The sequence below is a fragment of the Gymnoscopelus braueri genome (assembly GCF_963280865.1).
Source record: "Gymnoscopelus braueri genome assembly, chromosome: 1".
NCBI lineage: Eukaryota > Metazoa > Chordata > Actinopteri > Myctophiformes > Myctophidae > Gymnoscopelus > Gymnoscopelus braueri.
In genome coordinates this window covers 19,797,870-19,821,152 of record NC_137603.1, presented here as the reverse complement: position 1 = coordinate 19,821,152, position 23,283 = coordinate 19,797,870, and the positions used below count along the sequence as shown (strand labels likewise).

General features: G+C 40.6%; 1 protein-coding gene across 1 annotated transcript in view; it reads left to right on the top strand.

Annotated features, from left to right (window-relative positions):
- tek (TEK tyrosine kinase, endothelial) overlaps nt 1-23,283 on the top strand; it is a 34,736-nt gene that overhangs the window by 5,238 nt on the left and 6,215 nt on the right. The window contains exons 2-20 of the mRNA XM_080432059.1: nt 4,154-4,465; nt 5,537-5,647; nt 6,721-6,873; nt 7,019-7,150; nt 8,355-8,492; nt 9,881-10,006; nt 10,719-10,870; nt 12,092-12,239; nt 13,751-13,909; nt 14,867-15,001; nt 16,864-16,994; nt 17,284-17,449; nt 17,747-17,844; nt 18,544-18,621; nt 19,622-19,793; nt 21,113-21,276; nt 21,532-21,748; nt 22,450-22,560; nt 22,838-23,028. Coding sequence (XP_080288185.1) covers nt 4,154-4,465; nt 5,537-5,647; nt 6,721-6,873; nt 7,019-7,150; nt 8,355-8,492; nt 9,881-10,006; nt 10,719-10,870; nt 12,092-12,239; nt 13,751-13,909; nt 14,867-15,001; nt 16,864-16,994; nt 17,284-17,449; nt 17,747-17,844; nt 18,544-18,621; nt 19,622-19,793; nt 21,113-21,276; nt 21,532-21,748; nt 22,450-22,560; nt 22,838-23,028 — 2,894 coding nt within the window. The remainder of the gene's footprint in view (nt 1-4,153; nt 4,466-5,536; nt 5,648-6,720; nt 6,874-7,018; nt 7,151-8,354; nt 8,493-9,880; nt 10,007-10,718; nt 10,871-12,091; nt 12,240-13,750; nt 13,910-14,866; nt 15,002-16,863; nt 16,995-17,283; nt 17,450-17,746; nt 17,845-18,543; nt 18,622-19,621; nt 19,794-21,112; nt 21,277-21,531; nt 21,749-22,449; nt 22,561-22,837; nt 23,029-23,283) is intronic.

Below are 23,283 nucleotides of genomic sequence, written 5' to 3'. Positions count from 1 at the left end.
CGTTTTTCAGAATACTGTTGGGATTTAGAAGACATTTGTAGAATCGGCTTCAGTTAATGGGTTAAAGTCAAGTCATTACTTATTACACTATCATCCCTTCACTCTGGTTTTTACGATTGCTGATGAACCAAAAAGTCACATGATGTTCTGTTGTATGAGAGTGCTGTGCCTCCCTCCTTCCTGGTGACCCTTGCTGACCAAAACGAAATGATTTCCTCATCTTAGGGTGGGAAAGGAGGGTAAGTAACTGGCAAGTCAAAAAGTGAGCCGAAAAATGTCCCACATAGTAAAATAAAACCATTGCTTCATAAATCTCTGTGACCAACATGCTTGCATTCCTGATTGCACCGTTTAAAAAAAGGAGGAAGGGGCCTAAAGCGTAACAAATCTGCCAGGAGATCAAGTAGAGGACTGCAAAATATATAGGCAGAGATCCAGGGCCAGATTTTTGACAACATGCTTTAGAAAGGAGGGGCAAAGAAACTAAAGAAATTAGTCAGTAGTGTATGTGTATGTAGGTATGTGTTGCAGAAATAGCCTGCCAAATTAGAAGGGTTGGCCGGGGGTCATTGTGGAGCACAAAACTACTCAAGGAACATGTAGTTCGCAAAACCTGAAGTTCCTCAGTTGCTGGAACCTTTGGTCTGAAATATAGGCCGTAAAAAATATATGGACAACGTTACGCCATTGGTTTCTACAGACCGTAAATTAAGCCTATTTTTCAACTATTTCAAATCCGCCATCTTTCTATATCCAGTCCGAAATGCAACCGGAAATGAATGCTATCGGCTGCAAGCACAGTGAGGGCAGGAATAGGGACATTACCGCGGTGACCGCAAAGACAATGTGCAAGTACTATGAGACATTTTTGGGTAACGCTAAACGCTGTGCTAAAGGGTTTCCCATTCCGGTGTGGTGGTCGCTACTGTGCCAAAATATTGTTGGACACTCCAAAGAGGCAAATGTGTAGTGAGCAATGAAAAGTAGACGAAACAATGCATAAATAAAGCGAGAACGTTGTGGCTGGTGTTGCAGTGACATGTGATATGTTGTTGTTGTGTTGATATCGAAACAATGAATTGGCATCAGCGTGGCTCAGGAAGAGCTGACTTTTCTCAAATGTAATATAGGATACAAAAGGTAACGAATAAAATATCATAATAAGCTGGAAACACTGCTGCATTCTGAGCTGCCTAGACTAGAGGGCAGGGAATTCTAGAATAGAATGACATGTTCGCTGTACTGCAGTGTTTGGATGACAAAATAGCACTTCTCCAGTGGTGGCTCTTACGCCGGTCAAAGGGCATGTGTGGACAGTAACACCCCTCTGTACAGAACATGATCAACATGGGAAGTGGGTTGAGGGGTTCTTGTTCAGAACGGGAAGGAATGGGTGCGTCCCACGTTGCCTCTTATCTGGACTCTGGGAGGACAGACAAAGGGGAGAGAGAGAGAGAGAGAGAGAGAGCGAGAGAGAGAGAGAGAGAGAGAGAGAGGTTGCAGAAGTTGATAAATAGTTGCATAAGCCATACTGTATCATACAGATTTCAATCGGAGGACAAGTGCTGGGAGAAAGAGAGAGATGGAGAGAGAGCGAGATGGAGAGATGAAGAGACGGAGAGGAAAATGTATATCAAAGTTCACTGAGCGTTAGCATGCCAGCACGTGTGTGTGTGTGTGTGTGTGTGTGTGTGTGTGTGTGTACACACACATGAGAGAGTGCTTACATTGGACTATTGCACCTTGTGTGTGCATCATAAGCGGTGATTTTCAAGTACTTCTCTACTATTACTGAGAATTTTACAACAATTTTCCAATGGTTAATACAGTGGAAAATGGAAATAAGCCATCGGAGAGTGTTAGTGAATATTTGTATAAATGTGACCCCAGGTCTTCAGCTACTAGCCTTTGAGAACAATAGGAGGAAATCAATGAAGTGCCAACAGTCACTACTGGTAGCACAGACGCGGCCTAGAATGACTCTGTGGAAAACACAGAAAAGAATCATCATCAGAATCATTGATTTTTTAAGGCATATGACCTGCAATATATAATACATCTTGAAATTGAAAAAATAACCTGCCTATAGCGATGATGTCACTGGTAGGCGGGTTTCTGAAGTGTCCACAGCCCTCCTATGAGACACACACAGACTGAGTAGATTTTTCTTTACCATTTTATCAGGAGCATTAGTGAGGACCAATTATATGAACATAGGTTGAAAATGGGGGAAGCAGTCCTTTAACCTTTTTGAACATTGTTTGAATTATAGTATTTAGTTGTTGCCTGTGAGGCTTGTTTTTTATTTGTTTTGTATTTTTTATTATATTGCATCTATTTTTAAATTTCATTGCATCTGTTGTCTAATTTTAACATGTTCAAAATAAAGATTTCATTCATTCATTCATTCATACAGAGATAGACAACGAGCTGATGTCTGACTTGTATGGGACAAATGGGGTGCACATGGTTTATAACAGTTTACAGACCTATTCACTTATACTGTACAATACAACGTAGCATTTTATAAATAGTTCCCCAACTGGTAAGCTACTAACTAGTCTACTCTACTGCAGTGAATGCAACAACACACACACAGCAACATCTGGAGAGTTAAAGGTAGGGTAAGTGATTTGCTTTGGTTAAAATAAGTGTTAAATAGCTCTATATTCTGATAGTACTCATTGCTATAGAGTGTTTTTTCAGTAAAAGGAGTCTCCTTGTCTCTCCAGCTCTTTATTAAACAGAAAATGCATTTTCGTTTCAGTTTCAGTTTCATTTCCAATTTTATCCAACCAGGACAGAGAACTCAATCAGGATACAGATTAAACAAGTGAAATTGGAAGTGATGACACTAAGAAATGAGGAGACAAAATCTGGAACACTATACAAATTAAGCTTAAAAATGGGTACTTTCTCCTGATTGGCTGAGATTTTGACACCTACCGAAAAATGTATTTTCTGTTTATTAAAGAGCTGAAGAGACTGGGAGACATCTGTTACTGAACAAACACTCTATAGCAATGATTACTATCAGAATATAGTATTTTAACCTTTTAACAAAATACTTTTTGTTTTAACCAAAAAATATCACTTACCCTACCTTTAATTTAAATCTGCGACTGCGAGTACTATTTAAAAGTAGCGAAAATAGGCAATCTTCAAACTCACAACACATTCTAGTGCGATGTGTTGTAAGCTTGTAGATCTGCTATTTTCTGTATTTTAAAAAAACACTAGGCCAATGCCAGTTGGAAACGCATGCCCCTCCAGTTATGCGATACCTGTCGTACCCAATGTGCCCATTGTCAGAATACCTGTCGTACCCAGTGTCACAATACTTAGTGCAGGTCTCATTATCATAGTACTTGGAGACCGTCTATGTATGATGTCAGTGCCATAACATCATATTGATAACTTGGGCAAGAAGAACGGCTGGCACGATGTTGATGACTTCAGCGATCTCCATACATGGGAATTTGTGCATTTATAGATATTTTTGGAGAACGGCTGATCCGACCGACCTCCCACTCAGGACATAACCCCCTCAGTCCTCCACAATACACAGGCCGAGTTTGTCGATTGGTTGGACGATTGGTTGGACCAAGTTGGTCGGTTGGTTGGTTCTCGGAATACATGGGGGCAGTGGCGGAACAACTGAAAGCCGGGCCGGTAGGCACGGCACACTGATCAGGCCCCTCCCTGCGCACGCATGAACATTTGCGGGTTTTGGGGCGGATTGTGTTCGTTTCTTTCTTACTTTATTTCGGTTTTAGGGTTAGGGTAAGCTTCAAACAGTGCATTGGGGTGAATTGCCTCGAATATATTTGCAGTTCCATGTAAAGCTGGTGAATCTCTGGGAAAGTTGCTGAGAGGCGGCGAGGCGGAGAGGCGGAGCACGCAAAGTGCGTCTAATTCTAATAAAATAAAGGTCCATGTGATCTGACGGCCTGGGTCCCCGGAGTCCCGGGCCCGTAGGCGGCCGCCTACCTGGCCTACCCGGACGCTCCGCCACTGCATGGGGGACACACTCATTCACTTACTCAATCACTTTTATCCATCTCCTGAAAAGTTTCTGCCCAACAGTGACCATACACATGTGCCTCTTATCTCAGCATACCTCTTTCTCCCTCTCATTCTCTCTCCCCATTAGCCTTCACCTCTGACATTGCAGACCTGACCCTGGTCAACCCCGACCCTCTGGTGACCTCAGCAGACTCCTCCCTCCACTGCATAACCTCTGATTGGACGTCCTCCTCTGATGGCTCGCCAGGCAGTTTTCTGGGAATGGGGCGGGGCTTCCCCCTGCAGCACCCCCAGATCCTGTCCGTCACTCAGGATTCAGCCTATTACGCAGCGGCAAAAGTCACGGAGCGGGCGCGGAGCAATATGTTTGGCGAGTTCTACTGTAAAAGCAGGAACTCTGACAAGGGGAGGATTTACACATACAAGATGCTGAATGAAGGTCAGAGTCTCATGTGATTTATCACTCTTTTACCCAAATGAGTTCAGCTTGATCCTCAAGAATCAACTTTAGAAGAAGTGGGTGAAATGTGTTTTTGTGCAAGCTCCATCGTTTTTGTTGTTTACAGATGATTGAGAAAAAGAAAGGGGGGGGGGTCAGGGAGAGCAAAGATATATATATATAACCATACAGTAGCATAAACCATATGTTCATGAGGTCAGACATAAGGACAGAAATGTGGTAACTGCGGTAACACTTCGGTAGGTCCATATAGAAGCAGATTATGCAGGTATGTACCTGTACAATATATTAGACAGTATTAAGGTGCAAAAAGAGTATTGCATTGTCAGGTTCACGTAGCAAGGTAGTTCACATAGGGCAGTAACTCTCACAGGTCAAATCCACATGATAGATCCACAAGGAAAGGTCAAGTCTGAGGCCAGCCTGGTAACATGCAGTAGTCAGGCCTTGTTCAACAAATCCTGTTTCAGCAGTGTAAAATTGTACAAAAGTACAAAAGTGTGTGTGTGTGTGTGTGTGTGTGTGTGTGTGTGTGTGTGTGTGTGTGTGTGTGTGTGTGTGTGTGTGTGTGTGTGTGTGTGTGTGTGTGTGTGTGTGTGTGTGTGTGTGTGTGTGTGTGTGTGCGTGCGTGCGTGTGTGTGTGTGTGTGTGTGTTATTGTGTTTTAATTGATGCCACCGTTTTCTGTATGTACATGACAGCTTTGGCTGGAGATAATTTTCTATGACTTGATGATGGTGCAACATCCATAAGTGTGGCTGTTAATGCAAAATATATTTTAACAAGACTAAGAGTCTAAGCAGCATTGCTAGCAGCCACTAGAGGCAGAGCTGCTGCGAACAACCAACCAAACGTTCTAATACATTAGGAGTTATGTTGTGTGCAATACAGACATTTTGTCAAATATATTTTGTAGTTGAACAGAATAAATTGCAGTACAGTACAGTAGAGTAGAGTCTTAAGTTGTTACTTTATGACTACCACCTGTAGTCATGAAAGGAAATTATGCCAAACTATCAGTAAATGTTTATTTCTTTCTGTCTTTCTGTAGCTACCCTGTTACCTGTGTCTCTGACAGTGACTGTCAACAAAGGAGACAACGTCAACATTACCTTCACCAGGAGAAAACCCTTTCAAGAGGATGCAGTCATTTATAAGAATGGTACTTAGTTATCTATTCTCCCATTCATAACTACCCCAGCCTTCACAAGCACGCGCGTTTGTGTGTTCTCTGACTTTGTCTACATCAGCTGGCATATCTGGACAGGAAGGATGAGTTACACTCATTATTACCTTCTAGGTACCCTTAACCACTTAAACCCCAGCATCCTTGTTGTGGGGAAGGCTTTCGCAGAAGAGGTGAACACACTGACCAATGAATGACAGACAATGAATCCAATTGAATTAGTCTAATGACATATCATGAAGAAACGTCATATAGTTAAATGAAAAGTAATGTTTGTGACAAGCAAATGCAAGATCTCTGGCTCTGTTTCCCTCTAATTAACATATTTTTGTGGTCTAAAGTTTAGACCATTTTATTAAGTAATCACAGAGAGTAACTGTATCATCAAAAAGAATAAGCAGGATATTAATTGATTGTGATAATTAGTTATAGCTAATTACTAACTTGGTTCTGAAAAATAACACAAATACCCGGCAAATCCTTCCCTGAATAAATTAATCAACCTCTATCCGTTTCTCTCATACACTCACTAATGCACTGCTAAATGTTACTGATTATGCTGTAGTATAATACTGTAAATGCACTAAAGCTGTAGCTACTGATGCACGCTGACTGTTTGTACCTTGGTCTGTGGTTAATTACATGACATGTATATAAAGTTCTGATTGGATGTATTGGTTGAATTCCAATTGTGCTTGATAATCAGATCCTCTTTCATGGAGCATAATGATTTAATTTACTGCCGAATCAATCAAGTGCAATCTACATCTAATCTGCAGTGACAACCATTCACCATCTCTAAACCTGCACACATGCAGTTCCTCCACCGGTTTTAATGCAACAAAGTCATTCAATGAATATTGCACTGAAGATTGAACAGCTGCAGTTGATTGTGTGTGCAGCATTGCCAGCTATGAATTATGTCCAAATGTATGAATATAAAGAAAAAGAAAAAATAACATGCACGCAAACCTCTTTCCTTAATCCCTAGTTACAGTAAATTACTCCTTCTACCACTCTCTTCCTCTCTCATCCTCTGCTTTTCACAGGTAACTTCATTCATTCCGTTCCTAAGGACGAGATCCCCGATGTGCTCCAGTATCCCGTCATCAATGTGACCCTCAGCGATGCTGGCCTCTATACTGCTCGCTCTATTGCTGGAGCCACGCACACCTCAGCTATCACCCGACTTATAGTCAGGAGTAAGTAGTAGCCCACATATCATTTTAAATTTACTGTATAAATTACCAGTAAGCTGCCAGCTTGGTCTACACTGGCCAAAGGTATAATTTTTTATCTAGCCAGAATGCAGGGCTGGCATATAATCCACTTTTTCTTTTTGCCCAGAATGCAGTGCGGGTCTGTGGGGGTCTAAATGTGATCAGCGTTGTCCACAGTGTTCCAATGGGGGCATCTGCCATGATGAGTCAGGAGAATGTATTTGTCCCCCTGGTTTCACCGGACGAACATGCCAACATGGTAAGAGCACGCAACATTTGTTCAGATCCTAGGCAAATCATGTCATGTTAATAGCACACAGCATTTCTGTATTTATTATGTCATGTTAAAGTGCCAGTTTGCAACTTCTTTTGGGTTAAGATAGGCCGTATAAAATACAGCAATGCAAGAGCAGGCCATAACAATATATGTGAATGCACTCAATTACTTTTGGTGTGAATGACATTGTTGCAGAGTACCAGAATTTGAGGGTAGAAACATATGGTGCATGGTGCTAGATTTCTCTCGCAGAAGCTCTTTCTATGATTACTACTAATGTAGCATGACGGTTCCCTGATGTCTGTCGAAAAACGAAAAGTTCTGAACTGGCACATTAAGACCCATGTGTGTCCTGACCTAAATGTACCTTGGCTTGCCTACGCTCAAATCATGCCAGAACATCCTCTTCTTCCTCCCCTATGCTGTCTCCTTCCCTAAGCTTTCCTGTCTGTCTTAATAAAGAGTAAGGAGACACTACAGGGAGTAGACCACTCACTTTCCTTTGGCTAAAGTACAGATCAAATATATTTCTAGACTGTCATTATTTAAAAAAAACTAAAATGAATCATATTTGCCAACAAAGGTAAATTCTATCCCCATTCCTCCCTGAAAATACATCCCCTGGTCAGTGGTTATGGGAGTGTTGAATTTATGAACACTCCCCCCCTTCACATTTGTCATGATTGTATCTCACATTTAAGGAACCTCTGGTCTGTTTCTTTGGAAAGTGTCCAAAAGGACCAGGGAAACTTATAGAGAGCGGAGAGAATGTTTGGAATGTCCATCTAACAGCCCTAATCTTTCATCAGAATGGTGTCTACAGTAGGTAGCCTGCGTTCCATTATGAGACGTCAGTAGTGTCTGTTTCTGTAGGAAGTAAGAACACGTGGGATTTTCCCCACATCTACGTACACAGTTTTCAAGACTTTTGGCTTCCTATGATGTTCCCACAACTTAAGTGTGGACAACCAATAGGGTTCGATTCAGTCAGCAAATCATTTAATTGGCTGTCATTTGTGCCAGTGGATATACAGCTATGTGTAAACTGTACTGTACCACATTTAATTAAATGTGCAGAATAAATCAGCAGTTTTTGTATTAAATAACCATTGCAAACCTCACAGATTTAACATAACAGACTGTTATTACCATTGTGTTTATCGGATTACTATTGTGTTTATCCAAGGGTGCGGAGGTGGTAAGTTTGGGCGGTCCTGCAAGGAGTGGTGTACCAACAGCCAATGTCGCTCCCTGGTTTTCTGCCTGGCAGACCCTTATGGCTGTTCCTGTGCAACAGGCTGGAGAGGATTCAACTGTAGTGAGGGTAAGAAATCAACTTTATCCCTATTATTTTCTTTTCTTATTTTTATTACATTCAGTTTCCAGTATTATGATTTATTATCTTGTTTTTTTTTATTGCATTGTTGTTAGCAGTCTTGCGGAACATACCACACCAACATTTTGCTGATACCTCTTGAATCTTGAACACACAGTGGCTGTTACTAGAAGGCAGCGTTGCCAGATTCTGTGAGAGAAACAAGCAACCAGGTCTAGGAAAACCAGCTGAAAAGAAGCGACTATGGGCCACATGAGCACTTTAACATATACATCAGCTATTTGAAAATAGCAGATCTACAAGCTCACAACGCGTCGCGATGCGACGCGTTGTGAGCTTGTAGATCGGCTATTTTCAAATAAAATCTTGCGGGGAAATTATTATAAGCAGATCTGGCAACCCTGCTAGAAGGGCGGCAGCCTACTCGGGGCCATGCATGTCGCGTCCGTTTCTCACCCACCTTTCTGATCATCTTCCTCCATCTCAACATTACTGCCGTTCTTCCAGCACATTGTGCCATATTGTGGCTTTTGGTTGGCCGGGATTGGTTGGCCAATCAGTGACTTAAACTGGCTAAGCGGCAGAAACGTGACGTGATGCTCAGCCAATCTGTGAAGCTGATGGTTTGGGTATAGCCTATCAGAGACGCAGATGCATACAGATGCTATGGCCTGTGGGGGCCGTAAACCGTGACAACAGAGCCCCATAGCCTGTGGCTATGCATGTGCAGTAACTCAGAAACTCTGCTGCTTACAGTTAGACAAGAGTTCACAAAAATGCTAATAAACAGCTTACATTTCACTGTTTCACTGTCTTCATATGCTAATGGTTAATGCCTGTGTGCAAGTTCAGATCAGTTGCTCAACCCACTGAGGAGAAAATCAGACAGACAGACCGACGGACAGGCAGAGGTTCCCTCATTTTATTGTAGGATAGTCATCATCATTATTTGTATAGGACCTTTTATACATAATGAAATGTAGCTCTATGTGGTTTAGAATATTGAGAAAAAAACAAAATCAGAATACACGCTCAACACAATTAATATCAGTTGGAGGACCGTTGGATATGGACACCGGCTGGCGGTTTGTGTAATGGGTCAAAGGTCAATAGCGATCATGGCAAGAAAGAAAATAAATGAGGAGCAGCAGCTAATGTACAGCTACTGTAGTAGATGTTACACTGCTACTGTAGATAGATAATGTACAGTTAAATTAGACACTGTAGATAACGTACAGCTAGATAAATAATGTACGGCTAGACAGATACTATGCAGCTACCTACAGATAGATGTGTGATGGCAGTTTTCAAGCAGGTATGTCAAATGTTTGATTATGTCGGCTCCATCTGTGATGTAATGATCTATATTTTTGTAGCATGTCCAGAGGGCTTTTACGGAGCAGGCTGTATACTGAGGTGTGACTGTGGGGAGAAGGGAAAATGTGATCGATTCAGAGGCTGCGTCTGCCCGGGAAGGCATGGAGTTCAGTGTGACAAACAAGGTACAACACAGACACGTGTTTATTGTCCTTTTTTGATGGCTGCTCTGCTACTGGTTGAACTTGAATGAACGTTTCATCATGCATCATTCCAAAGCTTGATGTGGGGTTACCTGTTGTAAAGCTGTGGTTCTCAACCAGTGGTCCGGGGACCACCAGTGGTCCTTGAGGGAGTACCAGGGGGTCCCCAGAGAAATTTGTAGATCTGCTATTTTTTTTAAACCTTGAAAAAGTGTGCATATCTTTGAATATTTATATTTTTTAAAGCGAAAATTAACTGATATCTTTGCTTCCGGGGGTCCCTGGCACAAAACATTTTCAGATGGTGGTCCGTGGCCAAATGTATATCAATTTAGGGGTCCTTGGCATGAAAAAGGTTGAAAACCACTGTTGTAAAGAACTGCTTATCAAATCAGTTATGGAACTTGCCCACTAATTGTAGCCTATTCTTAAGGGGGTCAGCTAAGATCCAAAGGGAGACAATAAATACTGTATAGTAATAATAAATATGATAATTATAATAAGCTTTAGTTGCTTTTCATCATAGAATGCAGCTCATGGTGCTTTGCATATAACTATGATAATGATAAAAAAAACGTAATAAAAAAATGAGGAGAGAAAATGACGGTTGCATATTATTTCAGTAACAATAGCAGTATAGTATTCTGTCCAATCATACAGTGTGTTGAGTGCAGTGTGATTCATCCTGTTTCAGACAAAGCTCCAGCAGTAGTGAGTGATCTACGTGACACAGAGCTGAATGCTGGCTCTCAGAGTGCATTCACTGTGAATTGTTCAGCTACTGGGCAGCCAGCTCCACTGCATGGAGATATTATACTGTTGAAACAAGACAAGACTGTTATAAAGGTAATACTACTACTACTACTAACACTCTTTCTGTCATCAAACCATCATCAACGTACTGTAGTAAATGTTCACTTTTGTTGCCACCAAACCAGAGTTTAAGATAGGATTATATCAAACTCACCAAGTTTCTCATCTTTTATTCACTGTGCTGGAAGAATAATAGAATAATAGAAATAGAGCTGGAGCAATGGAGTTCAGCATGCAGTAATCTGAAATAGGTTGAGATCCAAGCCCCCTTGACCTGCTCTGCCCGGTAATGCTTGTAAATGTCCAAACTATATAAATAAATAAAAAGGACGAGTTGTGGGCCAGGATTAAATTCCATTGTGATGTGAGAGATTGTAATATCCTTTGCTTGTCTGAAACATGGCCAACTCTCCTGGTACCAGACCAAGCGATAACTCCTGCCGATCACTTTCAATTATGAAAAAGCTGGAGCAGTCTTTTTATGACAAAGAATAACTGGTAATAACAAATTATTTTCCCACAGGGAATTGAAATCCTCTTGTGTTCCTCCGCGCCTGACCTTGAACAATTTTATGCCTGCCATTTTACCTGCCTCGCAATAAATGGATTACAGAGCAAGCACGCAGATGCTGCTCTCATCGTACCATGGGAATTTAACAAGGCAAACCTTAAAAAGTTCTGCCTAACTTTTACCAACACAAAGAGCATGACAGTATGCTCCATTCAGAAATACAGACAGGCTTTGGTGTCTTAGTATCTTCCTACAAAACAAAAGAACATTTAGGAACATTAGGACATTTAGGAGATATATATGTGTGTGTATATATATATATATATATACACACACACACACACACACACACACACACACACACACACACACACACACACACACACACACTGTGGCATGACACATCATTGCATCATTATAGTCCACGCGGATACAGCCATGTATGCTACACCAGGCTATAACATTGTAACGTTATGTTTGTCTTAGTGGTGACAACATATCAACGATGAGTTCACTGTCCAAAGATTTGTCTCAATACAGGCTGTCACTCTGGTTGCACTGTAATGACATCATGACAGTCCTTAATTTTATTCCTTCCCCCCATAGCCCTGTGCCTTTTCAAACATGTGCACAATCACATGCCCCAGACAGACAGAAAGATGGAGGGAAGTACAGTAGGCTATGCCTCCTTACTGAGGTACAAATGTTATTTGATTTTCCCCTTTTTTGTCATTTCCATACAGGCATTTGACACATTGAGTACTACTGGTGACCAGACAACATCTATTTTCAGAGTGGAAAAGATTACCATTAGGGACAGCGGACGATGGATCTGTCAGGCCCGCACCCAGGCGGGAGAGGTGGAGAGAGAGTTCACCATCACTGTCAAAGGTACAGTGACCTGGTGGCTCAACCAGTTTGCACGGAGACAACATCATGCCCAGATCTCTAATAGGCTCTATGCACAGCAGCCATTTTGGAGAGAAATTGGGCCTCTTCTCACTCCCTTCACAGGTGTTACCAATGATACTAATGAAGGCTCTGTTCTATCAGAGTCAGGGTGTTGATATTGTGCATATTGGCTCAGTGGAAACACTCTGCTACACCAGTGGGTCTCAAAGTGTGGTCCAGGGACCCTCATGGTTCCTTGAGGGGGTTCCAAATGGCCCTTTAAAAGCTGTGTAAAGGTCCTTACACACCGGCGAATGTGGCGAATATACGCAAAATTCGGACTCGTTCCGAATAATTAAAAGACGCTTTTTCGCTTCGCTTTTCCGCTTTTTCGCGCCATGTACGCTTGCATTGACTTTATAAGGTTTTTAAAAAAAGCGTATTATTCTCGGTGTGTAAGGACCTTTACTCTGAGAGTGTACAAATGGAACCAAATATTTGGTTCCATTTGTACACTCTCAGAGTTATGTGGGTCCTTGAAATTAAAAGGTTTGAGAACCACTGTGCTACATGAAATGGAACAAAGCCTTCATTAGTATCATTGGTAAAACCTGTGAAGGAAGTAAGGAAGAGGTTCCATTTCTGTGGAGCCTTCTGTTCTACTGGCGGTATGCACAAGATATTTGGCACTAATCAGTCCAGCGGTTTGCGAGATTGGCTCCAGAGAGTCCAGACACACATACAGACAGACACAGACCGAACTTATAGACTGCTACAGAGCCACGCAGTAAAAAAAGAACGATGAGGAATTTATGCATGTATAATACCCCAAATTCCCCAAAAATCTGAGCAAACAAAGAAAACGACAGACTGTACAGTTACGACATAAAAGAAAACAACCACAAAACTAGGCATAGTTAACAATGTTTCAGTATGAGCCTACGATGATAATAATCAATCAATCAATCAATCAATAAATAAGCAAGCAAGCATATGCCAAAATAAGCATATTATGCCAGAATACCAGAACTGGGCATCACACAGCAGGGAGGACAGTTAAAAAGTAGGGGAGTTAAGGTGTCAATATTGAACAGGGGTCGCTGTCAGCGGGGAGTGTTGGGCGGGAGGAGTAGGGCGAAGGCTCTATGTCCTCCTGCTGGGGGCTCCTCACTGGCAGGTGAGTGAGTAGGATTTCTTTTTTTTGTTACTAAAAAAAAAAAAAAAAAAAAAAAAACATTAAGTATATGCCATACTGTATCTTCTCTTCTCTTCTCTTCTCTTCTCTTCTCTTCTCTTCTCTTCTCTTCTCTTCTCTTCTCTTCTCTTCTCTTCTCTTCTCTTCTCTTCTCCTCTCCTCTCCTCTCCTCTTCTCTTCTCTTCTTCTCTTGGCGATGCTTTATCAGCATGAAGTTGACATGAGATCTCTTTTATTTATCTCTGTCAATCCTCCCTCATTCTCTCTCCTCTTCTCTTTCGCTACCCCCACCCCACTCCATCTCTTCCACCCGTAGAACCCCCCACCCCCCAGTATTCGCCACTCCTGAATGCCAGCGGGCCATACCACTTGTCTGTCTGGGTCAACGTTGACCAGTATCTGGGTGACGGACCTTTGAAGTCTGTCAAAGTCTTCTACAAACAAGTCAACACTTCAGTGTGGCACTCTGTAGAAGGTACGGAAACCATACACTGTCAAATTCAAAGTGTTAATTAATTTACAACTGCAATAGTGTAAGAATGGACCCATAGTTAAATGAACACTCCACTTACTGTGCACAGCTTAGGTTTTAATTGCATTGGGTAAAATAAAATAACTCCTGTATCTGTCATTGCCATTGTGTAAAAAGATTTCCTCAATATCCAGTGCTAAGATGTATTCTTTTGCTATCCATGATTCCACATTTCTGTATTTCTTTGCTTGTTGAGGTATATCTCTTGGTGGGTTTTGAAGTTGCAACGAAAAAAGTAAAACAATTATTACCATAGTTTAGCTTAAGGTTAGACGTGCCATGATGACCATTTTTGCCATGTCCAGTACATGGCACTTGGAGTGTCCTTTAGCATTGACTGGAGGATGATGCAGCATGATTGTTTTTTGTTTGTTTTTATTTTATGTATTTTTAAAACATTAAATGCTTGTGTCATATGCCTTCTCTACTTACATTGATCTACCTCTAAGTAAGTCTTACTCATTTTAAGACAAAAGCACTGCAAGGGTCTGTTGTAGCGTCCCAGGCTATAGTGGGTGGGGAAGATTTCCCAGTATGCCCCGGGGCACATTAAGTTTTGTTATTGCCTTATTATCGGTTAATTGTGTTATTATTTGTATTAGAAATGCTTCATAGGGAATGTGTTTTACAGGAATTTATGTGTGATTTTGTGGCTTTCATTTATTTATCTATCTAATCTATGTTGTATGTATACTTTTGAGGTTACACCATGAGAGACATGGTCAATTGCAATAGGAAACCCCTCTCCCTCCCTCTATATATTGTTTTATAAATTAAATAATCATATCATCTATCAATCATATAATCATCTACCTATTTTATTTAACAGTTGCAAACTTAGTAACCATAATGTCTGTTTCCTGTATTTGTCTCCCTGGGTTCGGTTTCAATACCTCTCAGTGGTTGGTCGACTCGTTCGATTAGAGAAGCTGCTACCCAGCAGTCAGTACGTGGTGTTCGTACAGTTGAGTCGGCATGGTAACGGCGGGACCGGCTACCCTGGGCCAGAGGCAGCATTCAGCACAATGATGCTAGGTGACGTTTACACATACGTACACACATCCTTGTATTTCTGTCCTTGTGAGGACCTACAGATGAAATCCATTTATGACATTCATTCCCTAATCTCTAACCATAGCCTTCACCTTAACCTTTATCCTACTCTTAACATTATAGAATAGAATACTTTATTGACACCATTCAAAAGCATTTACATTACCTTTAAAATAACGTCAGCATTTTGACGTTTCTGGGCGGTGAAACCGCCCCTATAAGTGAGGTTTGGATATTTGTACAACAAATCCTGCGCTGTGATTGGCCAAAAATGTACCCCGCCTAACCCTGCACCGTGATTGGCCAATCACAGTCTATTCAGGACTGTGATTGGCCAGTGTCACATGACACATGTGCATAGCCCTATATAAGAAACCATAACTTTAAAAAAACAATAAATTTGTTTTTTTTAAGTTATGGTTTCTTCCATCATAAAGAGTGTTTCGTATTTATTTTTTGTACATGATTGGTTGACTCCATTCAGTATTGTGATTAGCTAGCAAGACACCGCCCACTTCACACAGGGTGTGATTTTTGAGTGGTGCTAGCCACTCCAAGGAGTGACTTTGTCCTGGTGTGTGTCTGTCTGTGTGTCTGTCTGTGTGTCTGTCTGTGTGTATGAGCACGGCCTCTCTGTATGTTTGAGCACAGCCTCAACAGCTGCGGCTGATTGCAACACAAAGATGCAACCAGTTACACTAATTATACACACACACGCACACACACACTCACACACAACACACACTTTTGAGTAAAAATACTTAATGAGTAAAAATACTTAAAATGAGTAAAAATACTTAAATATTAGTAAAGATACTTTAAAGTTCCTAAACTGAGTAAAAATACTTTAAATGAGTAAAAATACTTTAAATGAGTAAAAATACTTAAAAAATGTTAAAATGAGTAAAAACACGTAAAAATCAATAAAAACATTTTAAAGTACTTAAAATTAGTAAAAATACTTTGAAGTCATCAAAGTCTGTAAAAAGTAACTAACGAAATGAACTCATGAAAGGCACCACTCTCTTCACACTGGTGTGATTTTTATATACCTTTTGCTGCTACCGGAGCTTTTATCGTTATGTATTGTATGTATTATGTCTTACTGATGAATTGAGTACAATGAACCACAATGGAAACATGTACCGTTAACTAACTTGTTAATAAAGTATTCAAGCAAACAATCAATTAATCAATCAAAAACACCCATCCATAAAATTACGCTTAATAAGCAGTACACTTTTTTTAGGCTTCAGTTCATTAGGAAAAACAAATGTGTGATTTTCCACTTTAGTTTCCAAAACTCATGGGTATGAATAAACACGGACTACTGTATTTGATAGCCACTCCAAATTATTTTGTATTTTTAGGCAATTATTGCATTATTTAGGGTAGAGATGGGGAAAGAAGTGTAACACATGGCTCTGCCTGGGATGGAACCAGAGATGGTTTAACCATATTGTTGCTGCACTAACCATGGTGCACCCCAGTGAACCTTCTTTGGCTAGTTGAACAGACAATGAAATTAAGTAGTTTCTTGCCATTAAAAAATGAAACAATGCTAACAAATGGTTTAGTGTGAAAAGTAAACTTCAGCAATAACATGTCATTATTTAAAAGATTTATACATCGTCCTACGATGGTTGTGGGCCGAAAATATCTACAAACTCACGGCGCATATTGCATTGTGATGCGTCGTGAGCTTGTAGAGCTATTTTCGGTGCGTGACAGCATCATATAACAGAGTGTAAATTAAGCATTAAGTTAATTCTTAATTAAGTTACATTTTGGTTAATGTCATTAACCAAATGCCTCCCTCTTCTCACCATCAAACATCACTGCAGATCTGCCACTCCCCACATCTCTCCGCCTCGTTGCGGTGAGCCAGACCTCCCTCCGTCTCTCCTGGGACTCCGTGGGGGTCGAGCAGAGCTCCTTTAAGGACCAGTGGAACTACGTGGTCACCTGTGTACAGGTAATTGCTTCACAGAGGATGTGTAGACATACATCCTGAGTGTTAATTTAACTCTGAGAGTGTACAAATGTAACCAAATTATTTGGTTACATTTGTACACTCTCAGAGTTACGAATGGATAAATTAGCACTGATTTTACTGGGTTCCGTCTGACACGTGTGATGTTATTGTTTCCACTTTGGAACACATTTCTGTGTTTCTGTTTTTGTCTGTCCGTCTGCAACTTCATGGATGAATACATGGTTAGTCAACATATTGACTTACCCGCTGACTTACTGACTTATTTCAGAGTTTGGATCCCAACGATGTCCACACTAAGCACTTACCGGCCAACTCCACTGGCCTGGAGATCAGCGGCCTGTTGCCCCGACACAGATATGAGTGCAGGGTGAGGACTGTCACCAAAGCTGTTGGTCAAGACAGCCGTCCTGTCACTGCATGGACACTCAGTAACGGTAATTTGTTTTGGGTGTTTTTTTCCCCAGGGCTTTTGCTTAGAGACACCAGATGAATAGATAGATAGATACAGTACAGTAGGCTATAGATCGATGGATAACATCATACAGTATATGTACATTCATTAGTTATTTGGTTGTTATTAATTGCGTGCAGTGACTTTACAATAACTTACATGCTCATGACTGGAGGAAGAGGTTGGAAAGGGGATCATACACCAATGCAGCGTGTGTGGATAAAACGATTTTCAGTCGATGATGAGCTGTTGACATTGCGTTGTGTGTCCATGTCTTCAGTTTTGCCTCCCCCTCCCTCTAACATCATGAGCTGTAACATCAGTGACACGTCGTCCATTATTACCTGGATGTTACCTGAGGGACACTCGATTAATAAGGTATATTACGCAAGCACACGCACACATGCACCCACGCAACCCACACACACACGCACGCACACACGCACGCACGCCTACACTTGATTCTCTACTTGTAAGGTACAAACACATAAATAATTTGCTTTCAGACAGAGAACCTACACAGAGAAGATTAAAACACAAGCATAAAAAACTCTCATATGTCCTCAGGGTCACTACAGATATTAACTTCACATATTTCTGTATGTAGGTATATATATATATGTTTGGGTGTGTAGGTATTGATTCACATATTTATGTTTGGTTGTGTAGGTATTGATTCATATACTTATGTTTGGGTGTGTAGGTATTGATTCATATATTTATGTTTGGGTGTGTAGGTATTGATTCATATATTTATGTTTGGGTGTGTAGGTATTGATTCACATATTTATGTTTGGGTGTGTAGGTATTGATTCATATATTTATGTTTGGTTGTGTAGGTATTGATTCATATACTTATGTTTGGGTGTGTAGGTATTGATTCACATATTTATGTTTGGGTGTGTAGGTATTGATTCATATATTTATGTTTGGGTGTGTAGGTATTGATTCACATATTTATGTTTGGGTGTGTAGGTATTGATTCATATATTTATGTTTGGGTGTGTAGGTATTGATTCATATATTTATGTTTGGGTGTGTAGGTATTGATTCATATATTTATGTTTGGGTGTGTAGGTATTGATTCGTTTCCAGGACACAGCAGTGCCTGACTTCCGCCAGGTAGCAGAAATCACTGTCCAGGAAGAATACCAGGTAATAATCACTTATTCATCTTTCATTTTCATATTCTAAGCACTCCATGCTACTTGAATGCCCCCCCCCCCTTTACTACTTCTGTACATACACAGTACATGTATGTGTTATGTTCAGTCTGAGATTTATTGGAGCTTGATTAAATACAAATTTACTTGTATATTTGATTGGAAATGCAAATTAAATTAAATATCTGCTGTCCGGCAGAAACCAGCTAACTCCAAAATGTTAATTTTTCAGGAAATGACAAAAACAAAACAAAAAGTGGAGTTAGGAGGTTTTGTTCATCATTGATAAGAACAACTGAATAGACCTCCAAGCCCACAATGAGGTTGGCGGTCAAAAGGGGGTGGAGCCTGGAGGCAGCAAAACCAGCTAACTCCACCCCCCTTTGGTGGACCTGGTATAGCAGAAAGTTTGAGGATCCAATGGAGTTGTCAGAAGCACTTTGTAAAAAAAGTTAGCTGGTTTCTACCGGACAGCAACGAAATAACAAATGACTAACAATTACTTGTGTTTTATCATATCTTGCATTTAGCAGATATTAAAAGTAAATATTCTTTGCTTCAAAATAGGCTAACTGTATGTTGTAGATTGTGAAAGATTATTCATTTGTAGCTGACAGTGAATGGAGAATGGACGGAAAGGAGGTACGGCTTCAGTGTCTTGCTCAAGGACACATTGCTGTTGATGGAAAAACATTACCTGCTGCCGCATTAAAACCTGTGAAATGGTTTTGGTTATGAGACAGTTTTGTTACTTTTGACCTCCTTATCCTCCTTAATTAAATGAATTTGAATTAAATGAATTAATTAAATTACACTAATGTAACCAAATCCAATAAATTAACTAATCTATTAAACACATGTAAAACTAAGAATCATGATCTAATCTTATTTTACCTAACATAAACTGAAAGAACTTGAACTAAACTAATCTATTGTTTTTTTTCATGTAAACTGATCCAATGTGATGTGTAATTTAATCTAATGGAATCCAGGTCCAGCCAGGTCAGCCTGATCAGGTCCATTATCAGCCCAGTCACTTCCAGCTGAGGGGACTGAAAGCTGACACGTCCTACCTGGTGGAGATGTGGAGTGAGAACAACATGGGAGAGAGCGTGGAGAGACCACACATCAACATGAAGACACTCACTACACAGGAGAACAGCCGTAAGATACATACATCTATCTATCTATCTATCTATCTATCTATCTATCTATCTATCTATCTATCTATCTATCTATCTATCTATCTATCTATCTATCTATCTATCTATCTATCTATATATCCATCCATCCATCCTATGGGAGGAGATCAGTGGTGTAAAGTAACTAAGTACATTTACTCAAGTAATGTACTTGAGTACAATTTTGAGGTACCTTTACTTTACTGGAGTATTTCTAATTGTCTACACGTTTGCTTCTACTCCACTACATCTCAGAAGCAAATATTGTACTTTTACTCCACTACAATTATTTGAAAACTTTAGTTCCTACAGTACCGGTAGTTACTTTGCAGATATAAATTACTATATTATAAAACATATATTAACCACTTCAGCCCTATTTTATACCTAGGCTATTTGAAAATAGCCGATCTACAAGCTCACAAGGCGTCGCATCGCGACGCCTTGTGAGCTTGAAGATCTGCTATTTTCAAACATTAGTACTTTTACTTTTGGTGCTTTAAGTATATTTTGATGCTAATACTTTTGTACTTTACTCAAGTAACATTTTGAACACAAGCCTTTTACTTGTAACAGAGTGTTTTTATATTGTGGTATTGATACTTTTACTTAAGTAACCACTGGAGGAGATGATGTCAATGTATGTGGCATGCTAAAGCTGATTTATCATGGCTGGTGGCCGTTGTGACAATGTTCCAACACTGCCTGCATGGTATGGTTGTCTCTTTTTGACTGTCTTCTGACAGAGGTCCCTACAATTGGGCTTTGCGATCCAGAGCACCAACCAAGCCTCATTGGCGACATCATGACATGCCTTTAATGGCAGCACTGCATTCAAATGAATTTGCTGTAGCTATAATCATTTATATAATCAATCTTGTTAAATGCCATCAGTCGTTATTAAAGTTAAAGTTCAACCTCCTGCTAAACTACAAATAAAAACAACACACACATATATGGGTTTTGTTGGCTCCACCACTCAATACTCTTGACTACATAGCTGCAACATTTTGGGTTCAATTCCCACCTCAGACTTACATTGTCCCTTCTGTCTTTACTGTCCTTATTGTTCTCCCCCCCCCCCCACAACTCCACTTGTGTTTGTACAGCAACAATAAGAAATTATAACAAATCTAACAATCACAAATTTCACTCAAAACAATGAACAACGCAGCTTCCTCTTGTATAAGAAAAGAAGATTTAAGTATTCTGTACATTTATGTACCCCGGATATGTGCTGTAAGAGCGGCCAGCGTGTGACTATGGTCAGTGGTCAGGTAGTCTCTCTGTGTGTTTCTCCAGGTCTGTCTGGTGGTCTAGCTGGGGAAGGAAACATGTTGGTCTTTGCCATCCTGGGCTCAGCAGGTATGACCTGTGTTACAATCCTGTTGGCGTTCTGCATCGTTTTGCAGCTGAAGAGAGCTACGTTCCAAAGACGAATGGTACAGGCCTTTCAGAACATAGTGGTGAGTTGATTTATTGCATTAACGTAATATCTCAGGTATGTACTACAATACCATCACAGTCATCCATCCATTCCCATTGCATCTAAAAAAGAAGGAAAAACTTCTCATAGTAACAACGCCTGCCATGTTTGAAATTAAATGTTGTAGTAATTGTATTACTCAGAATATGCCATTAAATAAGACTTTGTTTTGAATGTGTCCACATAGACTTAGGTACTTATTTCATGTTGACAAATATCCATTATACCCAAACAGAGAGATGAACCGGTGGTCCAATTCAGCTCCAGCACCATGAATCTGCCTAATAAGAAACCCAACAAAATCTCAGAGCCCACACTGGCCTACCCCACACTGGAATGGAGCGATATCAAGTTCCAGGACATTATTGGGGAAGGGAACTTTGGCCAAGTCCTGAAAGCTCGCATCAAGAAGGATGGGCTTAGGATGGATGCGGCTATAAAACGCATGAAAGGTAGACAACAACCAACATCAGTTCTTAGCTTAGCTTAGCTGTAATACATTACAAATTATTGACTGATAAGATACATACAGTATAGATTATCAAGGCAAAAAAAAAGAATGTTGCTTTAAGTCACATCTGTTCCAATTCTGTGGCCTTAACTAAATATAGCGTGCGTACGTGCGTGCGTGCGTGCGTGCGTGCGTGCGTGCGTGCGTGCGTGCGTGCGTGCGCGCAAGGATACAGTAAATTAAGTGATGGCTTCATGAACACAGGGCAACAGCTCATTTTAAATGTTGGAAATTCTAATAATGTGAAAAATAATTTGGCATTCACATAAATACAAGTATTATATACATTTTGGAAATCTGTGTTTGAAGATATATGCCGCCCCAACATTCAGAAATCATCGAGATGTCTACCCTCCCAAGCTCTGTGTAAACAAATACAAGAATATTATTTATATATCAACAATATACATTACATTTCACAGTTAACAGTGGAAAGGCTTCTAGAACATTGCAAGTAGGTGGTTTTGAATGTGAGAATTGAATTTAAAGACTAATCAGTCAGTATGCACAACCAGCAACTTCCTCCACTCATGGCGTCATGATTCTTCATACCCAGACTATCGTCTAGCTAGCATGTAAATATCTGAAGTTGTCCCTTATCTGTTGCCCTATCTTTAAATAGTTTTTCTCTGTTTGACTCAGAGTACGCTTCTAAGGATGACCATCGGGACTTTGCTGGAGAGCTGGAGGTGCTCTGTAAACTTGGACAACATCCCAACATCATCAACCTGCTGGGAGCCTGCGAGCACAGAGGTATGGCACAGTATGTGTTATTGTGTTATTGTGTGTGTGTGTGCACAATACTGTTTTCCAATTTTGTTTGTATTGCGTTTAGATTCATTTTAATTGTTTTGTCTTTTTTTTTGTTTCCTCCTTTCCTTTCATTTCCCCCCTTCTTTCCTCTATCCTCCTGTCTTCCACACTCTTCTCCGCTTCTCTCGACTCTTCTCTTTTTACCCTCCTTTCCTCTCTTTCATCTCCTCTGTCCTCACCCATCCACTCTCCATTACGCTCGCTCTCTTCCTTTCAGGATACCTGTATTTGGCCATAGAATATGCTCCCCATGGTAATTTACTGGACTTCCTAAGGAAGAGTCGGGTTCTGGAGACCGACCCGGCATTTGCCATCGCCAACGGCACGGCCTCCACACTCACCTCACAGCAGCTCCTACATTTTGCAGCTGATGTTGCACGGGGCATGGACTATCTCAGCCAAAAGCAGGTATAGGTGACAGAGCTAAAGGGACAGCTTGAAAAGCCTGGCCTTCCAGGAAAACTGCATCTTTGAGGCTCAATCTCAGCCCAGGGCCCTTGGAATTTTCACCAAGAATTGACCTCAGGATGGATAGATGGATGGATGGCTAGATAGATAGATATGCGGTATACAGTATGTACATGAATCGATAGTTACAATATATTTGAAGTAAATGGGTAGACCAAACTACACGTCTTTTTATTTACCAAATGGTTTATTCTC